Raw genomic sequence first — 19,525 nt, 5'->3', positions numbered from 1 at the left:
TATTCCTGCCCTTTTGTGACTGCTAAATTCCAAGATCCACAAGGCCAGGGAATGTGCTTTGTTTGTATTTATATTCCTAATATCTTCTCTTCCCACTTCCATGTCAGAGCTTTGCACTCTGAGTACTCGAGTTACTTGTTAAATAAATGTCTTTTCTTCTTGTGCTGGTGTTCATTTATTACAGGGGAGGACCACCTGAAAGTGAGGGGACTAATCCTAGGATTTATCTGGTAAACTAGATAGCTATAGCTAAAGAGTTAACCATTCTGTTTATTTTTTTATTATAGGAAATTTTAAGCATAAACAAAAGTATAAAGAATTATGTAACAAAATTACATGTATCTATTGCCATTTACTCATAAATAGAGAAATTTTATCGTCTGAGAAAGATTTCTGTCTCTTGTTGCCACATACTGATTAAATGGGCCCCTTCCTTTCCTCTGCTCGGATGAATGGCTAATAGAATGTAATACTTAACATTCTTGGATTTTCTTTGTTGAGTGCACAGCCTGCAGTGATTGACCTATGGTTATCCAATGACACCTACTCACTATCTCATTATCTGGCATTTTGCATTTACAGTTATAGTAAAAAGAAATCTACAATGTCATGTATTAAGGTCATACTCCTGGCAGTAACAAACGCCAAGGTGCAAGGCAAGAGTGATGCTGGCAGTGATGGTTAAGGTTAAGGGTCAACTTTCTGGGCTATGATTTTCAGTGGTTTGATGGTTAAATGATGATGTAGCCACTTTCTATTTTTACATAATGAACCTGGTCTTTGGAACTTAACCATGTTGGTAAGTGAGGAGTGAGTGGGTGTATTGGGTAATATTCCGAGCCTTGTATCTCATGTTATAATTCTATACTGTTATTCTCAGTAAATACTTTTTGGCCTTACAACTCTTAATTATAGTTGTCTTTTGCTGAGATGTTAACCCCCAGCCCTTGAGAATGGTCTCAGACTGTTAGTATGATGTCTCTTCTGCACAAATCTTTAATTAGCAAAATGTATTTTTGGCTAAACATTTTACTAAATTGGAAAAAGTTTTGAGTATTACGTAAATCTTGTGAACTGAAAAGTTGAAATGTTTTGGTAATGATGTAAATATAAGGATAATATACAAACTTTTGAAAGTGTAAGGAGAAATTTTAAACTTATACCACTGGATGCATTCAGTAACCTATTATTTTTAGCATCTGTGTTTTATTACAAAATTAATCCTGTTGCTTCTTTACCAGTTTGGTCAGAGGTTATGTTTCTAAAGGTCCTAAAGCAGATGCACCCAGGGTAACTAACTATACTGAATGAAAACTTCTACTAGTGGAAAGCTATTCATTGCTTTTATGCAAATTAGGTGGCCCAAGCACTTGCCTTTATTCCCATAGAAGTACCTTTGTGCCTCTGGAACTAAACACAAGCTGTGATAGTTGTCTTTGACTCCAACTCTTTGTGGAAACAGAGAAACCCTCTAATTTTAATATACTGATGTGTATGAGATTTTATTCAATAATTTTTAGACATGAATATGTTGGTTCCATCCATTAATTTAAAGGAAGAGACTTCTTTGTTTATTAATTTGATAAAACTTTTTCACTTTATTTTCAAGCATGTATTGGGATAATTTTCACTCCTCCAGCTGCCTAAAGTGACCACAGAAAGTAATAGTTCTGCCTTTAAACCTAAAGTGTAGATTATAAATTTTCACTTTGCAACATGACAGTAGGCATTCCTGTTAGTTGAGAAATTTGTTTTATTTTGTACAAGGTACAATACCTCTTCACAGTGAACAAATAAATTACAAATCTGTGTTGTTTAAAAAAAGTATTGCCATTTCATAGTCTCACTTATGCTATTGTACAATAATTGTGTTTTCTTCATTAATCTGAACTGTGTCCACATCAGTTTATTTGATTGAAAATTTTAGTTTCTGTGAAATAATTGAACAGAACTTCCCAAGTCATCAATAAAATGAACTCTGAAATGCAATGCACGTGTTTAGGTTGACTGTGAACCTGTTTGTGCCGTGCTAATAAGAAGTTCCTAATAGTTCCTCTGTAATATTGAAATATCTTTTATAGGTAACTCTAAGATAAGTGAAGGCAGCTGTTGTCATCATAGATTACTCACCCCCTCTACCTTCCCTTCTCTGTGTTGCCTGATTTGAGCAGTATTACAATTCTTCAAAAATCACAGAATGCTAGAGCTGAAGACCTGTTAAGAGTTCCCTTCCCCCTCGCTGCTTCTCCCTTTAATATATGGGGGGGAAAGAACCCAGGGGGGCAAATAACTTGCCCACAGTAACAACCAAATCTCTTTACCCTGTACTCTAGCTATTCTTCCATGCTACCTCTTCTGAATACCTTTGCCCAGAGCATGGTTGGCAAAACAGAGGTGAAACTTGAGTGATGCTGCCTGTTTGCAGTCTGCCAGGTAGCAGTTAATTGTACATGCAGGATAAGGGAAGAAGATAAAACCTGGAATTGAGATGGAAGTTTCTCCTTGTGATCTGACTTCACCATGCTTCTTAATCCTTGCTTCATAATTGAGCACTGGTTGCTCTGAAATACTGAGGTAAGTCTTTATCTATATTTCTTTCTTACATATGTATGTGAACTATTTACTTGGGTCTACAAAGTAATTTGCTAGTATTTATATTTTAATAAGGCTTTTGTGGAAAGTAAATTTGCTATTGCTGATCACTTGCTCCCATGCACGCATGCAGCATTCATGTTAAGTATTATATATTTTCCCCTAACAATGAGATTTCCTCAAGTCTTGGGTGAAGTGGGCAGGAGGAGGGATTTACTCATTTTTTTATTTCCTTGCTTTTGTTGGTTACTGCCCAAACTAAAAGCACTTGCCCAATGGTTAAAGCACTCCATTGCTAACCAAAAGGTCTGCAGTTCAAACCTACCAGCTGCTCCATGGGAAAAAGATGAGGCAGTGTGCTTCTGTAAAGATTTGCAGCCTTGGAAACTGTGGGTAGTTCTACTCTGCCCTGCAGGGTTGCTATCAGTGGGTTGGGTCGGGTTTGGCCCAAACTAATGGATTCCACGGCAGACTTCTGATTTGTCCCAATGGCTTCAGAATGCCTGTACTTCTGTACCCTAGCTTTGCAGTTGTTTAGTTCCTCTTGTATACCATTTTGGAAGTACTTTTTACTGGCTGGACTGGTATCAGAGAATGGAGTGGTGCAGGAGTGGTCACTAGATTCCTAGGTTTGCCTTTCTTTTAGTCTAATTTTTGTGAGGGGGTCCTCGTTAGGACTTGGGAGTTGACTTCAATTCAATTGATCTGAGCCTCAGCTTACCTGTGTTTGTCAATAGTGGAAAGTATAGACACATCTGAATACTGGGATCTGAAGCATTAATGTATTGTGATATATTTTTGACCATCAGTAGGAGGTGATTTTAAGGTTGTGTAAGAAGCACTTGATATCCTTAGATGCTATTTAGTATTAAGTTTCTACATCACGTTACAACAAGTGGTTACAGTCCATTCTTTCTTTGATAATTTCAGTTAGTTCTATCAAAAAGCATAATATACTTTAAGCAATTTAAACTTGCTATATCCGTATTTGTCTTATTTCCTCTACACTTTCAGGTTCCATACTACATCAAGCTCAAGATTTTATGAACTGCCTGAAAGCAAGGACTCTTCTGAGTCAAGGAATGCCACCTAAATAAATTGGGGAGGCCAAGTAGCTCTTTGATCCTTAATTCTTATCAGTCTATGATTAACTCAAAGCATCGTCTCAGAGCCCTATTTTATACGGAGTGACTCAGGTATTGGATGGACTAAATGCCAAGACTGACTTGTAATGTTCTTGGCCTTTGAATTGGCAAGATTTGGTAAAGCTGGCCCAGAAATCATTATTGTAGATGGAAAGAGGCTGCTGCTTTGGAAAGTTTATTTATTTTTGGCCTATTACCAAAATGGGGGAGAAAAGAAAATGTTAATTGATATTTATTAAAGTCTTATTTTTTAAAATTGAAGTTGTCAGTATTAGACTGTATGCTAAACTCTGTAATTTTGGCCATTGTAGTTTGATGGACCAAGACATGAATGCACAGGTACTTTAAGTATTGATATTAACATAGTTTGTGTCTATGTATTGATTATCTTAGGTAATAAAACATGTTGATGGTAACAGCAACCAAAGTACATAATACATTTCAGGTACTTTAAGGTAATTCTCTCCCCTCCCCAGTCCCCAGTCCCCCTAGGAAGGTTTGTAAAACCTATTCTACATGCTTTCTAAGCATCATATTATCATGTTCCAGATAATTGTATTTATATATATATATATATATAAAATACATATATGCATATATATATTTAGCTGATGTTGATGAATAGTTGTATCTTAAATGTTTTTAAAATTATATAATACAGGGCACCTGGGGTTTGAGGTTGGTAGGTAATAGGTTTGTCTTTGAACAGACATCTTTGAATAATTACCCCAATCCCACTTGGAAACTCTTCTTTAATTCCAGGTAAAAGTAGTAACTAACATGCAGCTGGAGTATGTACCATTATTTCAAGTCAAAGGATTGTCGTTCAGAGAATCAGAATATTCAGCAGAGTACATTGCAAGAGAGACTCTTATCCCTCTTAAGACTGCTTGTCCTGGAAGGGCCCATTGGCAGGACTCTGTCTTACTGGGAGGAGGTCATAATGACCAGGAATGTGGCTGTTCTTAGGTAGGTTGTATGGATTCTGGATATAGCTGGAGTTATGATCGTGGCTTTCTTGGACCCCATTGACTGTGGGCTCTGAGGAATATAGTGAAAAATGAGTTCAGAGAACAGATTAGCTTTGGTTGCCTCATTCTGGGGAAGAGAGTTCTATTAACTTGGTGGGGAGAGAAGCAAGGAGTTTACAAATTTATGGCAAATAAAGAAGGTTATGACTGTGGCTTAGGAGATGGAAAATCTAAGTGAATGTGCTGTCAGAATCTCAAGCTCTTGTCACCACCGAGAGATTTAGAATATCCTAGAGTGAAATGTCTAGTCAGTGAGCCCAGGGACATAGGTCAAACCAGGAAAAGATAGAAGAGGGTGATTTAGAAATTTGCAAATGTTTGTTCTGGTTGTTTTCTAAACTAGAATTTGTTGTCAGCAATCAGTTGAAATGTGGGTGTGGACCCACCCTCTACCGCCAGCATTTCTGCTTCATGCTAGTCCTGGTGTTTTTAAAGCTGGGTTGGCACAAGAATTTTATTTCCTGCATTGAAAGGAGAGGACAGTCCTAGGAAAGACAGTTCACCTTGGATTCTTTAAAAAGCAACAAAAGAAGGATGTGTTTTCAAGACAGGGTGAGTGGGAAGGGCTTGTTTTCACTTCAGATGCTGCACTACTGCCCTGATTTTCACTAAGTTACTTATTTGAGACACCTACCAACTTCATATATATTTTTATTAGATGTCGACAAGGATGGCACATCTGTGTACGGAGACACCCTGTGCACAGGCGACTTCATTTCTACATAGCTGCTTTCTGGAAGCTTGCAGGTGAGGATGGGTGGGTCCTTAATTGTGGCGTAAGGGTTTTCGCTGCTATTCAGGGAACAAGTGCTAGAACTGCACACGGATTCTTTCATGTAATCTGCAAAGCAAGAGAGATTTCTTAGGACAGGCAAGACATACGTCTTCAATTAAATATCAGAAGAGGAGACTGCTGTCGAGTTTATGAACCTTCAGAATTCTGGAGCTGTAAAAGCTATGATAATCCAAGATTTGCTGGTTGAGGCATGCTTTTTTAGGTAGGCAGAGTTCTTTTTCCAAAGAAACATATTTTGGGGGGATAAAGATTTTTCTTTTGAGTAATGATGTATAACACCAAAAAGACATTAATTCAAAATATTTATAACATGCTTTACATCTGTTTTATTTAATGTTTTACAATATCCTGCAAAGATAGTTTGTAGTTAACCATTTTATGAGATGAAGACCCAAGAGATGAAGTAACCTAGCTAGTAAACAGCAATGTCAAAACTTGAATCCCTGCCTTGGGACTGTGCTTTTTCTGTGATACTCTTCTTCAGAATTACTTCTGATGACAAACTCAGGTTCCGAATAAGTAGGCGTGTGTGTTTTAGCGCTCATGTATTTGGCTACTTTTAGGTGCCAAACTCTAGGAGCATCCCTGCCCTCCAGAAGCTGGTGATTGGAGTAGGGCAGAACAAAGTGTAACAGGTGTAAAAAACCTCAGTCACAAGCTAGGCCTTTGAAAAGTTCCTGTTTTCTAGCAACCCTGAAATGTATCCTCTGAGGTGGCTTGCTTCTGTTACATGTATAACAACTTTGTGCTCTGTTTAAAACATGTTAATGAAATGTAAAAAAGTGGAAGTGATAATGTAACTTGAGGGGTGTTAGGTACTTTGGGCCAGTGAAAGAACATTCCTGTGGCCAGAGAAGCTGAGATGTGTGCCACCACAAATAGTCTTTGATAACAGGTCATTGTGCTTTGGAGGGAATTTACTTTTCTGTTAATGTAAGTTATTGATGGTTGCTTTAGGTTATTGAGGTAATAGTTCCTCAATCTTGTACAAAAGTATATTCATCTATTAGTTTCTTCGAGTGTTCACAATACACTGTGATGTAGGTAGAGCAATTATTATTATTATTCCTCACCTCCCCCTTTCACATACACATCCCTTATTGCTTATCAATTGAGGCTTAGTGTGGGGAAGTGACTTCCCCAGAGTCACACTGCTTATCAGGAACGCAGCTGAGCTCTAGAACCAGGTTCAGAGCACTTCCCATCACAATTTAGCCCACCAGTCGATAGGGATGTAGGCTTTTCTCTTATCTTAGATTATGGCCTTTTAATAGTATAGGACCCTAGAGAGGAAGAGGAGAAAAGTTTTGCTAATGAGCAGTCCCAGCTAGCCCTAGCAAGCACTAAAGGGAGGCAAGATAAGTCCAGCTGCCTGTTGAGACTCACATGGGTAAAGTGGCTGGGCATGGCCTGCCCCATGCCATAGAAATCAGCCTCTCAGTGGGTACTTTGTGTCTTAGTACAGAGAAGTAGGGGATAAGCCCAGAAACCTCAACATGGCTCATTTGTCCCACTTTGGATTCTCTGAACTCACCAGCTGGTGAGTAGGTAGTACTGCTCAGAGCTTGTTTGGAAGCTGAGGACTAAAACCAAAACCAAACCCATTGCCTTCAAGTCGATTTAACTCATAGTGACCCCTCCTTGGGTTTCTGAGATGCTGTCACTATGAAAGTAGATTGCCTAATCTTCCTTCCAAGGAGTGGCTGGTGGGTTTGAACCACCAGCCTTTGGGTTAGGAGTCAGATGCCTTAGGCACTATGCCACCAGAGCTCCTTAGAAGCTAAGGACTAGTATTACTTAAGTAACATCTCCTGAGTGCAAAGCCCTCATAACACCCCTTCCTTTTTACACCCAGATGCACATCCTTTTACTTTATACTTGGCAGCTGCCTTAGATGAGTACTTTCTAAAATTTGAGAATAGCTAGTGATATAGCTCAATCTATGTAGCGCTTACAAGCTAGTCTTCACTACAGTTAGGTCATTTGAAATTTCTTACATCTTTGAAGGGGGCTGGGCAGGAAGGAGGAGTATTATTATTTAGAAATGGAAGTTCTGAGAGTTTGTTAATAACAGTGCCCAGTGTTAGTAAGTAGTTAGGACTCAACCCTTGTTTGCTCTAATACCCAAAGTGCCTTCCCCACAACATCCTGCTACCCAGTGCTCCTGCCCTGTATCTCTAAATGCAAATTAAATCTGCGGCAGCTTTACCTTACCCTCAACAAGGAATACCTTTTATCTATGGGGTAAGCTTTTTGTGGATATCCCATGACTAACTCAGTTATGGCGATGGGGAAGCCTTGAAGATCAATGCCTGTCAGAGCCTTAGCTAGCCAATAGTACCTCTCATTTTCATCAGAAAAGGCAAGGCTATTGTCAAGTTTTGGGGAATATATTGTTTGTCCTGCTCTGCAGTAGAGGGGGATGAACCTAGAAGGATAAAAGAGAAGTTGAGATTTGGGGGAAGGGATTCGGTAAATGGCGGCGGGGGGAATGTTGAATTATGGAATGATCTGATGGGTTCCTTCTCTACTGGTAACTAGTGGTGGGGAAGGACAAGGCAAGTTGGAAGATACCTTAGGAAGCCACTTTTTCCCCAGCTGTGCCCATACTGAGGGAGGATGGGGTGGGGATAGAATAACCAGCTGCTCAGACACTTCCTCATCCTTTTGTGGTTCCACCCACACCCCAGTCACTGAACTTGAGGGCATTTTGCAAAGAAATGGGAAGCATGAAGTGTATCCAAGCTCTAGGGAGTCACTCTTCCAAGATTCTATACCTGTAATTAGCATTAGGACTGAAGACTTAGTCTTATAATGCCCTGGCATTTACTTTCATCTAGTTCCTACTTACCAAAGATAACAGACAGTCATATACTGGTCAGAGACAACCCGTGGCAGTCGAGTTGATGCCAACCCATAGCGACCCTATGGGACAAAGTAGAACTGCCTCATAGGGTTTTTAAGGCTGTAAATATTTACAGAAGCAGACTGCCACATCTTTCTCCTGCAGAGCAGCTGGTGAGTTTGAACTGCCAACCTTTTGGTTAGCAGCTGACCACTACCAGGGCTACTCTTTGCTTAACCACTACCAGGGCTACTCTTTATAGACTGAAGTCACCTCTGAAACAAGCTAATTGAAATATATTCCTTTTAGAAAGGAAGCAGCAAGGATATTGGGAACAGGAGGAGTAGATTTCAGGGTCAGAAGGAGAACCAGGCTGGCTGGGGGGGAGGGGAGGAAGCATTTTGAGAATGTCATTGGGCTCCTAACTACCTTAGAACCCAAGGTTATTGTGAGGAGAAACTTGGAGATTAGAGAGCAAGGAGCATACAGGTGGGGAAGGTGGCAGCAACAGTGGGGTCAAGGCTTGCAGGTGATGGAGAGTAGTGGGGAGGACTTCTGCAGCACTTTGAACTGCCTAATAGATAAGGAATGGAACTTGGGCAGTGTGTTGCAGAATCAGTGTACTGAGGGGGAGAGGAATAGGAGATGGTGGGTGTTGAGAGGTAAAGTGGGGTTAGCACAGCAGTGTAAGTAATCTCACTCAACCTCCAGGATGACATTGAGTGGGGAAAAGAGGAGGCAGTGACTGAATTAAATTAAGGCTTTTAGAATCTCAGAGCTGGAAAAGGCCTTAGAGATGGTGCCAGTGCAACTCTCTCCTTCTATAGAGAAAGAAACCAAGATCCAGAAAACAATGCTGTGACCAGGCCAGGGCTTTTTCCCATTGAGTTTAGAGAACACTTAGACTGTTAACTCTTAGCAGTTCTGATATGGTTTTGGTCCAGTAGTTTTAGGAATTAGTTTCATTCTTGATACAAACTAGTTTATTCACTGTTTCTTTGAGGGTTCAGCAAATTAATGGGCTTGTTCTCTGTCCTTGATTGGTATTTCTGTAAAGTTCTGAACTGTGACATACCATTTTTCTCTCTTTGAATTCTCTTGTTCTGATGCACTGGTACCTAAGATCTGCTGTTACATTTGCCCACACTACTTCTCTCTTCTTTTTTCTAATAAAGCATTTAGTCAAAGTTGTGAAACAAAATCTGGCTGCTACCTGTTAAGGCTCTCCCTGCTCTCAGATTCTCATATATGTGATCCTACCAAACAGGAATGAAATGACATGCAGGTAGAAACACTGCTTTCCTTAGTTTTGTCTTAACATTACAGGTCAGGAGTCTGAAAGTAGCTATCCTAATGACAGTGTACAGACAACAAAGTGCATAAGAAAGTTGTGTGCTCATTTATTGAGATGTCTGGGCCTACCTCAGCTTATTCACGCTTGCGTCATGCATATTCTCAGAGTTTGGAAGGGTCCCTGGAGATCTTTTTGCTCTATCTCCTTACTTCTTCAAGAAAGAAAACTCAGATCTCAGGTCATGGTAATTAAATGACAGAGCTGTCCTTTCTGTTTTTTTGCTTTACGTACTGTAATGATTCTTGTTTGTACCCCCATTTGCATGGTTTAAGGCAAACTCACAAAAAATGTAAGCTCCCAAGGGAGCAGTGTCCTTTGGCTGGCTGGGAACCTAGTGGTGACCTCTTATCCTTAGACAGTTCTCCTGGGCCTTGCACATCCTAACAAGTGCTGATTGGGATTTACTCCCCCTTACTGCCCTCTGAGTCAGAATTAAGTACTCACCACCACCACCCACCCATAGTTCACCCTCTTTTAATAACCACTCCACTAAGAGCTATAGACAGCTAGTTCTCCCTGGTTAGGAAATGGTTGCATTTCAGGTGTGAGTATCTAAGGCTAGAACTTAAAGACCAGAACAGTTATCTAGGAAATCTGGGTTCGTTTTTTCCAACCATTTCTAAATGCTAGTTGGGCGGTAATGTTGCATAAGAATAACCTGATGTACTCAGCACAAATGGAGATTCCAGGGCCTGGCTCTAGCTCTACTGCCTTAGTATCTCTGGGAGATAGGGTCTGAAACTGTATTTTTAATTAGCTTGCCAGATGATCCTGCTGCACAGCCAGTTTTAAGGTATCCATTGAGACCTTTGCTGGTCAGTCATCTCACTTTCAGCTTGACTGAGACTCTTTTAAATAGACCCTAGAGACAAAAAGACAGCCCCATTACATTTGTACAATCCTTTACAATATGTGAAAACACTTTCAATCTTTGATTTTATTGGATAGTCAAATAACCTTGTTGGACAATAGGATAGGCATTATTATCCCAATCTTGCAGATGAGGAAACAGCCCTGGGGATCTCAGTCTTCAGTCACAGTTAATAAGTGACAGAGCAGGGATATAACCCAGGTTTGTGTTGTTCCAAAGCTGCCTATTTCACACAGCCTGTCATTTAATCCTGGGGCCTAAATGCAGAGACAGTTCCTGACCTCTCATCTTTGGCTTCACATGTAGACTTCCTAGAGGGATGATCTGACTGACAGCTCCCATGTGTTCGGGATTAGTTCTGGCTTCCTGCTCTTGGACAGAGATCTCCAGAGGGTGGAGTGCCAAACAATATTAACACTGGTTATCATTTTCATTCCTTGTGCTCCAGAAAGCCAGCAGGTACAGGGTGGTGTTCCTCCCCAGCACAACGACAGGAGGCCTCTGGGGGCAGGTAGATTGACTTTATTTCAGATTTTATAATCAATTAACTTGTGCTAATTGGTTGGATAATGACGTTCTACATTTCTGGAGACATTTAGTTGGCATCTATAAAAGAAACCCACAAGCATTTGCTAAGCAGGTGCAACTGAAATCGGAAGACAAAAATCATTATTATTATGATTGTTCCTCCTGGGCAGAGCTACCCAGCAGTCCCAGATCCTCTCGTCCTTTAACTTTTTGTGTGTGGGAGTGGGGTGAGGAGAAGATGTGTAGTTTCTCTGAGGTGGAATTCCTGGCCATTTAAGATTTGCACTCTTTATCTTGCTAATAAGCCCTTTCTAATGGGACATTAGGATTGGATACTCTACCTTTGAAGCCTTTGTCCATAATGTATGTGTTTTGACGTCTATCCATTCCACAAGCACCTGCATAAAAACAGGATAAGGAAAGAATAGTATGGAGTGAGTGAGGTTTACTTGGACTGCATATGTTCTTTTTCTTTCCACTACCCAGAAAATAGGTATTTATTGGTACATTGCTCTGGGTTTAATCTGAGCTATAGGGATTCTTGAAGGGCTCCCAAACATTAACGGTGAGCTATAGCACTCCATGGTATATTTAGCACTCCTCCTCTTTAACCTTCAGCCCTGAGGGAACGTCTTCCAGGAAATAACAAAAGGCAGTTCTGATGCCACCTGCAGTCACTGTAGGTGAAATTCCAGGCTCCAAAGGTATAGAATGAGAAGTGAATCAGAACTAGTCCCTAACTTGCAGTAGGAGAGGAAGGAGGTATGCATTCCAACCCCCAGTTCTGTTTGATTTTGGAATGGGGTTGGAGACAAGTTTTCCTCACCTCTCCCAGCTCTGGTCCTGCCTCTCCTCTCCTGGATCAACTGAGGGAGGCCAGAGAGCAAGGAGGACAGGTTGCTGAGGTTCTTGATGAGTCATCTTTACAGGATGTAAAGTCACTCCCATCCACAGCCAGCTTTCTTAGTTGCCCATTTTTATGAATGAACCACTTGCACATAATTGAGAGTGTCTTTGAAAAGTGTTGTCAATGTTTTTCAGCCACAGGGATTTCTTTCTCCCTTTTGTGGCTGTCACATTTTATCCTAGGTTCCCACAGTGCTTTGTGTTGACCATCAGCTGGAGGCAGGACATAAAGCTTCAGAGACCAAACTTAGGTTCTTTGCTACTGGCCATCTCAGAAAAGAAATTGTTGGGCATTTCTATGTTGAGACAGTAATGATTCTGGCTCAGAGTTAAAGCCATTTTAATTTACCTTTCAACTGGGAACATAGTACCAGGCTAGGTGTGTAAAACATACTTAATAAAATATAGATTGACCTCATTGACTCTCCTCAAAGTTTCTGACACTGAAGATAAACCCATTGTTTAAGAACCTCCATGTATCCTACCACATAGAGTGCCCAAGTTGAATTTGCAGAAGTCTTGCAAATTGAATTAGTTCTGTCTGTCTGCCTTCTATACATTACTGAGTGATACTGCTGAACCAGGTCCAAGTTCTTTTCAAGTTTGTTGTTACTCTAAAGGGCCTATAGATACGTGTGCCATTCAGAAACATAACTGCAACAATCCATATTCCTGGCATCTGTTCAGCACTTTATAACAAGTGTTTCCTCTGTCCTCTCTGAGGGAGGGAGGCTTGACTGTTAACTTTTCTCCATTTTCACAGAACAGAAAACAGAGGCCCAAAGAGGGCCCAAGGCCACACCAGAAAGTGAGAAAGCTGAGTTGTGACTAGATAGAGCCCAGATCTCCTCAAATATTCACTCCCATTGGCCACCAGCCCACCTGGGGAAAAGCCAAAAAATGACTGTGGTAGCTCTAGCTATCCCAATTGAAGAGTCGCATCTGCTTTGAATTCTGCAAAGCAGGGAGCAGTCTTTGGGTTGAACCCAGAGGATCTCCGTGTGGAAGAGATACAGAGTGATGGTGAGGTGGTGTTATTGAGTGCCTTGGACACTGGCCAGGGCATCCAGAGCTGATAACACAGCTTCCTGGGTATTTGTCCGCAGTCTTTGCAGCCTATGCCTGCCCGAGGGGCAGATGAATTCAGAACCTTTACCTTTTCTAGTGCTGCTGGACCTAGGGACCTGCAGGGGTTGGTAGAGCTGCATTTCCCTTGAGTCCTAGAAAACCAGCTAGTCTGAACTCATGCCCAGTGTGCTAAGTATGGCAGCCAGAGCTGCCCAGCATGCTAATGCACTGCCCTGGTACCTAGAGGGGCTACTTCATAGAGATGCCACATTCCCTGTTCATTCATTGTACTCGCTCTTATGGCACCTGTTTCTGTAACTATCACCCACAGGCTCCCATGTCAGGAATGACTTTCCAAGTCTCATTTTTACACCTCTCCCAAGTCACCAGGTTTGACGCTAATACAGGAGCACAGAGGATATTGGCCAGGAAGTCACACATTGTGCCCCAGCCTCTCCAGAGTCCTGCAGGACAACTCCTGCCCCTGCTCCATGAGCTGGGAAAGCTTGGTCTGGCTCTGGTGGGTCTGGAGTCTCGCTGGGGTGCTAATGCTCTTTAGCCAAAAAGTCAATTCTGCATTATCCACACCGACAGAGGCCAGCGGCCCAGAGAACACCAAAAATATCACCATCTCCAAGTCATTTCTCAATGTTTTTGGGTTGTATTCTGTGGCTTGTAAAAAGTATGATTGTATTGTGTCCCTTCCACTTAATACCAGCCACAGTTTGTCCATAAACACTGACCATCATGGGAGCAGGAGTTATGGGGAAGATCCAAATAGGCTTCCTTCAGATAGGGGATTGGACTTGGAGACTAATGTTGGGAGGGAGGACAGCTCTGGGAACCCAGGGGTGGGGTGGGTAGGGAGCAGGGCAGGTGCTGGGTCTCACCTAGTATGATAGCTTCAGGGGCTCGGGGTGGAGGGTAGGGCTGAGAGTCTGACCTGGTGAGTGTGGCTCAGCGGGACGACTGAGGTGTCTAAGTTCAATGTAGAAGTCCTCGGGCGGGTACCTGGCCTCCAGGGCACTGATCTGGAAATGGGAGTCTAGTGAGAGGAATGACAGGGAGGAGCCATTATTCCCAGGGCCCTGGTGTGGCAGGGAAAGGGGGTGGGAAGTACACAAAGAGATGAAGGTCAGGGTGGGATAGGCTGGAAGGAGATCACGGCCTCTATGTGTAGCACCCAAAGAGCCAGGGCCAGGATGGCCGGGGGATCTGCTAGAGCTGAGGCCATCTGCTTTGTTTCTCCACCTCCCACCCCCAAAAGGAATGGCTACTTTCTAGAGCAGGGGTACCTTGGTAGAAGCTGGGTCAGAGAGAGAGCCTTTTGCCAGATGGTGAGTGCACCTTTTGCCTCCACCTGGAATCTCCATATCTTGGCCCAGCTGTCCACCTGCGTCACAGCCACCCTCTCACACAATACAGGAATGAAGAGGGTCTTGGGCTTCATTTGCTTACAAGAGCTGAAATAGTGGCTTGGATCTCGTTCCCACACCCCTCCTCCCTGGGGGAAAACCCTGCTCAAGACACAACTACCAACTCTCTCCCTTTGAGCTGGGACAGGTCGCCTGTCAATGTGGGGAGGAGTACAGGGTGAGACATGATGGCAGGAGACCAAACTCAAACCACTACTGACCTAACACGTTCACATAGCTGTAGGGGGTCCAGCCTGCTGTGTCTCTGTCAAGGGACTTGTTACTGAGCTGTTTGGAGAGTAGGAGAGCCAGTTAATACCTAGTGCCCGTGAGGTGCCCCTCCCCAGCTTTTGTTCTGCCAGCCTCAGTGTACCCTTCCTTGTGATGAGCCTCACTCACTCAAGTCCTAGACCATTAAGCTAGGAGAAAGCCAGGTATTGCATAGGCCACCATGGTGTGGCTGAGGCCACTGGGAATAGAGGATTTCCCCATACAAGCTGTGTGGCTGAAGTTATAGGGTTCTCAGGCCTCTTGGGGTAAAGGAGGGCAGGGCCCCCCATGAGCCAATAACTGCCCTGAGCCAAACTGGCCCTAATGGGAAGTAGGTTAGCTGGGCAGGGCTGAGCTGGAATCTTAGAGAGGTTGGGGCTGAGCCACAGGAGTGGGGGCTCTGGCAGTGCCTTAGCTGCAGCATGATGCTGTCTCCAGCACAGGGAGATTCTGAGGCTGCGTGCAATATCACTGTCACCTCTGCCACCTGACCTATGTGGACTGTGAGAATCTACTTTTCATGGGACCCAGGGAAAGCTTCTGGGCAGGGTGTTTTGAGGGTTATGGTACAATCCTTTCTTTCTCTGGATTCTCACAGCTGCCCTTTATCTTAGGCAAGGATGGTTTATCCTCATTCACAGATGGGGACTGAGTCCTGGCTTCTGGGTCTTGTTCCTGGTCACACATGGAGTCAGTGGCAGAACTGGGTCTAGAACTCAGATCTCAACTACCAGACCTGTGCCCTTTTCATGTCATCACAGTTGCCTGCCTTTGCTACAGATCTGCCAGACTGAGGAGCCCATGACCAGAGGGTCACCAGTAACTTGGGCCCCTACTGAAAGAGGTGGCTAGTGCTTCCCTGTTAGAATGAGACTGAGAGTGACATGATCATAGGGGCTTTTGCCTTTCTCACCTGGCACCCTTTGCCTTTATTCTGCTGAAGTTCTGATAATGTGACTCCAGTTAATCAAAGGTCTCCTACTGGGAAACTCTAGACTCCTTCCCTCCACTTCTAGCTCCTCAGACAAGCCTGAAGCTGAAGCTGGGAATGGGGAACTACACAGGAAGAGTGGCCAAAGCTACAGGCTGTGTATGAGGCTAATGGGCAGAGACTGCATCTGGGCCTCAAGGCTCCTTATGTGCAATACTCCCTGTTTAACAGGTATGGAGACTGAGAGCCCCTGAAGGAGCAACCCTGAAAGTGGTTGCCCTTCGGGCTGTACAGAGTCCTATGTTGCTGGGGTTCATGCTGCAGTGCCGCCTTGTGTGTGGCAGAGGGCATGGACTTGGATTGATGGACATTCTCAGTGGGATAGACAGGGAGGAAAGGATTCCCAGAGCTCCATAGCAGAGGCCTGAAGTATAAGAGCTATGCTCCTGGCCCATGTTACAGGAAGCTGAGAGCCCTGTGATTGTCCTTCAAGAAGAGAGAGAGAGAGTGTGTGTGTGTGTACACAGATGGGTGTTGAGGGGTGCAGTGTGAGCCCATAAGAATCTGTGGTCCTTGAGGCTGTACTTACTCATTTCTGAGTCTCCCACTGTGCCCAGCATAGGTCCTAGCACATCATGGAGGCTCCCTACACATTATCTACATGTATGCTGAGACATCTTTGCCCAAGGGCCTGTGACTATAAGAGCATGTGTTGCCATTCACCAGAGTTAGGCTGGGAGCTGTCAGGGAAGGCTCTGCCCAGGGTGGCACCCACCTGCTGTAGGACCTGCAGGACTCATTGTTAATGAGGAAACTGCTAAAGCTGATGTTTGGGTTCCATGACTCGTGTTGGTTCAGATCACAACAAATGGTTACGAGTGATGTGTTAATGACATATGATATGTCCTAACACAAGGAACATTGTGTGCTCACCTGAGCAAGTGGTTATGCTATCATGTGGCAGTTGCACACAGTATGTTGGTAACTGCAGTGATCGGTGATAGGTGGTTAGTATTTTGATTACATGTAATGTGTTAGCAATATGTGGCAAAAATGGCTGTATGGTCTACAGGGTTATATGTGATAAGAAAGTTACGCATGATGATTACATGACTTGGTAACCTGTTGGTTATATACAGGGTATGGGGAGCATATTTTATATTGATTGGTGCTACATGTTGGTTACATGTGATTCTGACCATGTTGGCTCCATGTAATATGCTGGCTTCCCGTAACTGCATCACAGAGTGTTACCATTTACTGTGGATTGCGGGGTCTAAACCAATTGATGCCACATAGATCCTCCATGTAGTAGGTACAGCTTCTTCCCGGGCAGAGATAGAGATTAAACAAGGGGACAATGGATGAGGGCTGAGGAGTTTGGGGCCCGGTACCTTGGTGGGGCTGTTCCTGTCCAGAGTGCTGGCCTGGCTGGTGGCAGGCCCCCCGCACGCCAGTGCATGGTAGCTGGAATTGGAAAAGCACTGGGCATGGCTGCTACTTTGAGACAAATCTGGGAAGAGAACAAGGTGCCACATACCATCACACCCCTGCCCCTGGCATGAGATACCCCAATGCGTATGCTTGGGCTGGGCAACCTTGAGAGTGCCCTGCAAAGAGAGACAGCTTGCTGCCCCCTCCAAGTCCCTACCTACTACCCCACAGAAATCACAGAACCTGATTTGTTCCTTCCTCCTGCCATCCTGTAGCATGCAGAATGCAGGGTCGGCTGGCCAGTATGGTGTGGGTGGTACCAGTAGCTGGAGCATGGATAAGGAGTATTGGCTGTGATGGCCCAGTCTCTACTTAGAGCTAGATTGGCCCTCCCCTGCTTCCCCCCAGGGTCAGATCCCAGCAGTGAGTCCATAAAGGGAAAGCCTGCTTCTCTTGGCCTTGGGACATCGACTCCAGCCTGCCCTTCTAGCCTTTCTGAGGATTCCAGGCTTTTTTCACAAGGCCAGGAAATTCCAGAGGAATGACATGGGAAAACCCAGCCACCTTGACCTTGTTAATTGCACAGTCATACACTAAAATCCTCAAATCTCTGTGGACTTGGGATTTCATGGAGGATGCATGCTTTGGCTGAAACCCTAGGAGACATGTAGGTCAGGAACTCTTTGAAGGCAGGGTCTGTACCTGGACCTCTCCCATGTATCCTATGGTACATACCATGGAACTGGGCCCACAATAGGCAGCACTTAGTAGGAGTGGCCCAAATTGATCTGGGTTTTCTAAGCACAAGGTACAGAAGGCTGCAGGTCAGCCACAAGCCAGGTGGAAAGACTGATCCTTGTGCTTGGCTGGACAGTCCCAGCCTTCCATGATGTCTCTGCTGGTAAGGTGTTCAAAGAGAGCAGGCTGTGGGCAGTTTCAGAGGATTTGGACCCTACTCTTTAGCTAAATCTGAAGCAAAGCAAGGCTCAAGGGAGAGGAAGTACTCAGCCCAGTCGCCCCACCCTAACCACTCAGACTCCCAGATAGAATGCCCATTGAAGTTGTTACCGCATTAATGGACAGACAGGGTGCCAACAGGCCTAGCCAGAGGGACACTGCCCAAACTTTTAAGCCTCCTCCCAGGTCAGGCAACAGCCCCTCCCACTGTACTAATAAGTTCCTCCTAACTCAGAGAATAGGAGCTCTGGTAGCATAGTGGCTAAGGCACTTGACTGCTCACCAGAAGGCTGGCGGTTCAAACCCACCAGCCACTCCTCGGAAGGAAGGTTGGGCAATCCTACTTCCGTAGTGATACTGCCTCGGGAACCCAAGGAGGGGTCGCTATGAGTCAGGGCCGACTCGACGGCAAACAACAACAACAACAACAACTCAGAGAATGGTTTGTGTCTTGGAACTGGGGAGGAGAGGATTGCCCTGAGGCCTTCAGCAGGAAAGCAGAAATGGAACAGGGCCTGGACACTGGGCTCCAAGGCCTTGCTTCCTGAAGTGGTACTGGCATCAGGGTGGGCAAGGGTTCCCCTGGAGCAGTTTAGGAAAGTGACTGCTTGATGAAGGTGACCCTGTGTCTGAAGCCTAGTGGGAAGGATAGGGAAGCTCTGGAGAAATGGAAGGAGGCTCCCAACCACAGCTGCTCAAAGCTGGGGGCCCAGAAGATGATACTCTCAAGGATCCCATCTACCTCTCCAAGCAGGCTTCTGCTCCCCCATCCCATTGTCTCGAGGTGAGTTTGAGCCCCTAGCCCTGGTAGCCAACCCTGGAGGCACTACCCTCCACCTTTAACAGTAAAGTAAGATGTCCTCAAGGATACTGTGGGACTCTTCCTGGGTTGTGGGGTGGGGGGAGGGTCATGCTGGGGGAATAGCCCTTACCTGAGAGGGAGTAATCAGTGCTGGTCATCCTCATGGCAGGTGTGTAAGAGACGCGGGGAGCCAAGTCACGGCCCTTTTCTTTCTGTCTACGCCGGCGCCAGGCAAACAGGCCCAACAGCACCACAATGAGGAACAACAGGAGGATGATGCCTGTGACAGCACCCACTGAGTGCCGCTCTGCACCCAGCGCTGGGCTGATCTTGGTGTAGGGATTCAGCTCCTCCATCATGAGGGCGGCTGCAGGTGGAGGGAGAGCCTGAGCCTAGGCCAGGCTCACTTGCTCTTCAGGTCCCCTCGGCCTGGAGCCCACCCTGTCTAGCATTAGAAGACCTGGGTTCTGATCTTGGCCCTGTTCTTCAGTCCTGTAACCCTGACTCTGTGCCTGGGTTTTCTCAGCTGTCTAGGGGGAGGGAGGCCCAGGGTCATGGTCAAGAACAAATATGATTGTGG

General features: G+C 44.5%; 1 protein-coding gene across 1 annotated transcript in view; it reads right to left on the bottom strand.

Moving 5' to 3' along the window:
• Positions 1–4,617: 4,617 nt before the first annotated feature.
• The window catches only part of MEGF11 (multiple EGF like domains 11), a 306,691-nt gene continuing 291,783 nt past the window's right edge, over positions 4,618–19,525 (bottom strand). Inside the window, exons 19-25 of the mRNA XM_042783088.1 lie at positions 19,076–19,312; positions 17,147–17,265; positions 14,773–14,839; positions 14,080–14,181; positions 11,504–11,560; positions 5,403–5,609; positions 4,618–4,778 (exon numbers count right to left, since the gene is read on the bottom strand). Coding sequence (XP_042639022.1) covers positions 4,618–4,778; positions 5,403–5,609; positions 11,504–11,560; positions 14,080–14,181; positions 14,773–14,839; positions 17,147–17,265; positions 19,076–19,312 — 950 coding nt within the window. The remainder of the gene's footprint in view (positions 4,779–5,402; positions 5,610–11,503; positions 11,561–14,079; positions 14,182–14,772; positions 14,840–17,146; positions 17,266–19,075; positions 19,313–19,525) is intronic.

Source organism: Orycteropus afer, unplaced genomic scaffold, assembly GCF_000298275.1.
Source record: "Orycteropus afer afer isolate SDZICR_OR568_19922 unplaced genomic scaffold, OryAfe1.0 scaffold00015, whole genome shotgun sequence".
Lineage (NCBI taxonomy): Eukaryota > Metazoa > Chordata > Mammalia > Tubulidentata > Orycteropodidae > Orycteropus > Orycteropus afer.
Note: the sequence above shows the minus strand (reverse complement) of the source record. Positions and strands in the feature narration are given on the sequence as shown.